The sequence below is a fragment of the Varroa destructor genome, unplaced genomic scaffold (genome assembly GCF_002443255.2).
Source record: "Varroa destructor unplaced genomic scaffold, Vdes_3.0 BEIS01000002.1, whole genome shotgun sequence".
In the NCBI taxonomy this organism is placed as follows: domain Eukaryota; kingdom Metazoa; phylum Arthropoda; class Arachnida; order Mesostigmata; family Varroidae; genus Varroa; species Varroa destructor.
In genome coordinates, this window is record NW_019211455.1 from 49,171,667 (window position 1) to 49,177,666 (window position 6,000).

At 37.0% G+C, this 6,000-nt stretch overlaps 1 protein-coding gene across 5 annotated transcripts in view; it reads right to left on the reverse strand.

Annotated features, from left to right (window-relative positions):
• LOC147757935 (ecdysone 20-monooxygenase-like) overlaps positions 1-6,000 on the reverse strand; it is a 31,404-nt gene that overhangs the window by 11,701 nt on the left and 13,703 nt on the right. For all 5 annotated transcript variants that reach the window (XR_015321957.1, XM_086981173.1, XM_086981172.1 and 2 more), the window contains exons 3-7: positions 5,262-5,439; positions 5,008-5,134; positions 4,531-4,720; positions 2,211-2,484; positions 1,816-1,959 (exon numbers count right to left, since the gene is read on the reverse strand). Coding sequence is in view for 4 of the 5 variants with exons in the window: in XM_086981173.1 (XP_086837299.1) it covers positions 1,816-1,959; positions 2,211-2,484; positions 4,531-4,720; positions 5,008-5,134; positions 5,262-5,439 (913 nt within the window). In the remaining variant the exon portion in view is untranslated. The remainder of the gene's footprint in view (positions 1-1,815; positions 1,960-2,210; positions 2,485-4,530; positions 4,721-5,007; positions 5,135-5,261; positions 5,440-6,000) is intronic.

The window sequence follows — 6,000 nt, forward strand, 5'->3', positions numbered from 1 at the left end:
TAAAGTAGAAAAGGTATTGTACGTAATTAGTCCAGCGCAGTGCTTGAGAGATATGGAGAAATTTCAGCGGTGCTTTTACGTTGCTGTCCTAATTGGTTCCTCAAACGATCTACTACTTAAATGGGATTTTAAAAATTAACGTCTACAACGACTGTGAGAATTGCAATATGCAACGGGTCAAGAGAGCCGCCAAAACCTAATAGTTGAATATCTAAGCAATGCAGGCAATAATCCGTTTCAACGGCTCCAACAGGGAAATAACATGGAAAAGCACCCAATGATCCAGGTCCTGTAGCTCAAAAGCGGCAGCTAGAATTAAATAACAGGGATAGCTGTGATAGAAATAATAGGGCTCTTTTTATACGGAATTAAGTAGTTATCCTTAGACAACATTCCAAATTAGATGCAAGTATTATATTGGAAAATCACTCGCAAGACAGTTCGTAATAAGTTACACTTACTGAACGCGCGACTTCAAATGGTGCTAGTACCAAAAAAACGAAGGAGATAAAGTAGTGTGCGGATTGTTCAGCGGGTTTGAATGAAATTTCAAATTATATTTTTAGTATCTTATATAAATATTGTGTTACCATAGACATTGCCGAAGCTGATTGGAAAAAAAAAAAAAAAAAAAAACAATCAATGCACCCAAATATCTATATCGGTATAACAGACTCATTAGACAAAATCTCGCTACTCTTCTTTAAAAAATAGTAGACAGATTCATTACGGGTCTAACAGAACAAAATCATCCTATCGAGGTAACGCTATAATCGCTGGATCTATGATCGAAAAACATAAGGCCCAAAAACGGTTCAAACGAATAAAAAAAGATCCAAAGTGAAGTAAAATCAACGTGAATTTTGCCTGTACTACTGTATTACTGTAGACGCAAATCGGACGTTTGATTTTCATTTTTATATATAGATGTGTATATAGATGTTGACGTTATATTAAACGTGCGTCCTCCCTCGTTCACCGATTTCATTAGGCAGATCAGAGTAAAACATTCCAACTGCTCTGTACCGTCTTCAATTTAATAAATTATCCAGAAGATTCGTCCAACCAAAAAAATGTATGAAAAGTGAAAGATTAGGATGAGGCCCGCGTCCTCTTTTAGATACCTTACCGAAGCATCTTAAACTATATGGATAGAAATTAGCTGAACGCTACGCCTCATGCTCCGGTTCCGTTATCAGCGAAGAGTTTTATCGAGAAGCTTTAGGAAGATTTCGCGACTCTATCTGACGCAAAAGACCAGAACTGCGGTCAACACGACAATGCATTGGCCTGTACTTCTACTACTCGTACATCAGGTTTTGCTAGAGAAAAATTCGGTGTATATGTTACCAAACCCCGTATTTGCTGGACATTGTCTCCCACGGCTTTTTTTTTCCTATTCCAATATTTGAAGAAAGCCTGAGCCGGAAACGTCTTTACTTCATAGAAAAAAAAATTAAAGAAAAATTGCGGACTAAGTCAAGGTCAATCCCAACGATCGAATCTAAAGTGTTTTGAGGACAGGAACAAACAGTAAGGTTGTACAAGTGTGTTGAGTTCAGCGGAGATTGTTTTAAACGCGATAATTTCAATGAAAACCGTTAGATAAATACTTATCAACCTCGAATAAATGACTCAAATCATTTTTCAACGAAGGATATATAAGCGGTACAAAGGATATATAACTGCCACTTAATAAAGCTAATATTTATCGTTCTTGTCAATGCTTACTGTCTCGATGGCGCTTTACTGCACCATTTAACAAAAATTGATAGCTAAAAGAATTTTAGTCTACCGGTTATTAAGCTGACATACCTCACTACGACAGGCGACCATTGAATTTGCAAAGACGGCTGTTCCAGCGGGGATATGATAATCGCAGAGTACGGTATCCTGTGGAAGAATCCTCATCAGACCGGGCACGGACGGCGAAAGTCGAAACGTTTCTTTCAAGCAAGCCTATGGGTCACAAAATACACATCAAATAAAAAAAAAAACTTTTGTTAGGGAAGCTTCCCAATAGTGGTAATTCTTTTGATATCGTATTTTGCTCAGATAAACTTAACGTTGAATTATCTAATCATACCAATATAACCGGATGAAGTCTTGTAATGTAAAATGTAAACATTTTGTATCTCTCTAATGATTTTAATGGCTAGGCGAATCAGTACATTTGCCTCAAATACAAAATGCATCTTTGTCGTTAATACCTTTATATAAGGGTGGCTAGCAAGTGACTCCCCTGGCTTATTTTCTTGGTCCTGTAAAGCATCGTAGATTGTCGCTTGCACATTTTCATGCACGGCTATCTGATGTATGAAAAAAGTTAAGGTTTGGGTCATGGAGAAAATGCCCCCGACTATGAAGTCCATGACCGTCAACTGTATATCTTTCCATGTAAAACTCGGCAGGGACATTAATGATTTTAGGAGTAGACTTTGCTCTGCCGAAGCAGAACATTCCGCCAGTAATTCCGATGTCAACCTGGAAGAAGTTGAAAGTGGGATATTAAACTGGTGTACAATGGCGCCCAATCCAATATCTCGTGCTTTCTATTAGTAATATAACTACAAAAGCTTAGATATAGACATAGGATTATGAGCTACAGTATAGATTGGGTTTTAATTCTAAATATTTTCTGGCTAACATATATGAGACGCAAAGACGTAATATATATTTTAATCATAATCTTGAGATTTATATCATCCTTAGTACAGCGACCAAGTGATTGACATCAGCGCGACCTGTGATAGCGATGAATGTTATCCGCGTTAGAGTCATCAAGTGCCTGTCGGCACTCGACAACCTGTGATAGTAACAAAATTTAGCAGTGTTGGCGTCGATGGGACAGGTTTTTAACACTAATCCGACGTTTCCGGACTTATTGTTCTCAGCATTATCTTACGTAGCTATGATTCCTGAAAAAGACCCCGTCCAACGGAGGTCCCTGTATCGCAATATGCCACTGATCCTCAACAATCACAGCAAAATATCGCTTCGCTGCCTCCAATCACTGGCCGATTGGACGACTGCACCGCCCCGCTGCGCCATTGTTACTATTTACCTCTCATTGTCAGCATATTGCAAAGTACAGTAACTAAGATACCTATCCATTTTTAGAGGTACCTATCTTCTTTCATCTTACTAAACTATGCTGTACAAAAGCTAACATCATTTTTCTCAGGAAAAGAAATACCTAGAGTCAGCAAAAGTACTGTTGTTGAACGTCTATTAATAACACTAGTTTCAATTCAGATTACTACTCTTCTAAATGACATGCCATATTTCTATTGGTTCATAGCAAAAGCTTACCTTCGAATATTAACAGATTAAATCAATAAATTCTTCGACTTGTACGTCCTCTATACGTAAAGTGTGCATTACCTTAAATACTTTTACGTACGGATGCGGCGGCTTAACTTACATTCTGCGCTAGCTATATTAATAGAGCAAGTCTTGAATTGTTATAGCTCAATTGTTGCTTGGGTTGATTAGACTGAAGTGATATGTTATTAACATACACATAGTTTCAAGCATATCGAAATTGGTAGAGTATCACAGTGCTTAAAACTCAACTTGTCTCTAAAATACATCCATTACTTGATTATTATTACATTACTCAATAACCGCGACCTCGGTAAAAAGGAAATTTCCATAGCTGACTTTTCGCGGTTTCTTTCAATCGAAGCATAGATATGGCTAGACTATATATTGCCATAAAATTCTGTCTGGGTAGCTTGCTCTATAGAGGCAATCAGAAGGGACGAAGCAAAAAAAAGGGACAATTATGTTCATGGTTCTTCCAATTGTTTAAGGATCGACGTATGTTTACGCCAGGACAGAAACCTAAGCCACCTCTATGACCCACATTTAGTATGTACCTAATGTTTATTGACAAAACATCCCTGTACTATTATTACTGGGACAGATAATTGTATCATCTCCTGGTGACTAGCTATAATAAAGAAAAACTAGGAGTACCGGAATTAGCTTAAATAAAACAACACAAAAGACACGTTCTCATATTGTTCTACCACCACAACAATAGAGCACCGCTTAAATCGGCCTGAAGTTCGACCAGTCCTGATGTGATTCTACCTCTGTTCTGTTCTTGAAGTTGGCCTTTCAATTCAACCAAAGGCTGACGGTTGATCCGTATTGCGTCCTATTTATCCTACTTGAATGTTTACATTTATTTTTATTCATGCGGTTACTTTCCTTGAGTTTTCAGTGGAATATTATTTTTTTTTTTTTTAATATAATTTAAAACATTGAAAAGAAAATATTTTAAAAGCGCATTTGTCAAACAACTTTCAATCTGGCTTTCAAAAACTTATTGGCGCAAGGACTAGGACAAAGGTATCATGAACCTAAGGCCCTAAATATCCTAATTTTAAATAACATTGCGTTATTACGTTTATATATACATTTATTATTATATGTATATACTGTTATATATATATTGTGACGCCCTTAGGTTGAGTGAGAGTGTATCTGATTCACGGACAGAAAATCATAAGCAACACCTACCCGTAGATCGTATCCTCGGTGTTTGTGTACTCTTCATACCGATAAGAGGGCACTTTTTTCCAGAGCGGACTTCCATAGGTGAGCTTTTGATATGAACTGAACAGCTTCTTAGTAGCTTCAACGAGCTCTACTGCTCTCGTGTCACCAGCAAGGCACCCCAATCGACGTTCTAAACACATAGCAAATATAGCTGAAATTAGCAAGTAAAAAACACGAGGAAATGCCACGTGATTACATGTACCTCAATATTTTGTGTTGCAGCTCATTTTTGATGGGCTTTTCGGTCTTCTCAAATTTTTAAACTAAATCTTGAATATATTCTCATATGCTGTCGTGGGACTAACGTTTAGTTGTACGATGAACATCATAATAATGAAGCTAGAAATTATTAGGTAAAAATAAAATTTCAAACAGCCATTTGTGCGTGCAACGGTTACTTAAAGATTTTGGAATAGACATCTGAGTAGGGTTACGAACATTCGAGTGTAAGCATGTATAACGAGTCTTGTATATCTGCTACGATTCCTCCACTATTAGAAGCTTGATCTTCAAGGTGCCGTACCCAATCTTGACAAATTTCCCATTGAAGCGCGCCGTAAGTATCCTGCAGATAAGGACATGGACAGTACTTAACTAAGACAGCTTACTTCAGTTTTCCATTAGCTGATTTTGGCCGTCGTAGAAAATCTGTCTGACATTGTGAATGTATAAAATGCGTGTCAAAATTTAACCTTGACGGTCGCTTTATCTCCAATTTGTTTAAGAACAGGAGCCAATGTTGATCGAAGAAGGTGCCATTCCTCGCCGAGTGCATTACTGAGGCCGACCCCCGGATAGCGATCCGAATTTTCACGACGGTATTTACAAACGAACTCTACGGGAGGACGAATCGGGCAGCTTCCCTGAGCTCTAGATTTTTTTTTATAGAAATCAAACGAAAAATAGAAAAATTGGCCAATGTACAGGACTATAAGTAAACTAAGGGATAATAAAATTAGGGCTAATTCAAAAGGCTCAAAAAATTATTTTTGATCTACATTTTGGTTTTGAGACAAACTTACGGCCATATTGAATAGGAGAATACCAATTAAATTGCTCAGATAAGCTTTAACGGTTACCTTCTTTAACTTTGCGCCTTCCGCATCTTTTTGTCTTTTGGATTGTTATGGACTTAAAAATTTAATTTTACTGGAATTTTTTTTGTACTGCGCGCATTTGAGCGATACTTACATTGAGTTTATACCTACTAGTATTATTTTAGTAGTTCCAGATTAAACAAACAATCTTTAGAAATGCATAGTGAGTGGTTAGGTTCGGAAATGAAATTGTAATAGCGGTAAATCGTAGTTAAGTAAAATAAAAATGAATGTGGAAATGACATTTTGAGCACATACAACTTATTTGAAATATATTTTCTCAAACAATTCTAACAAGTATGAGGTTAGGTAAACTCCCCGTATATATATATAT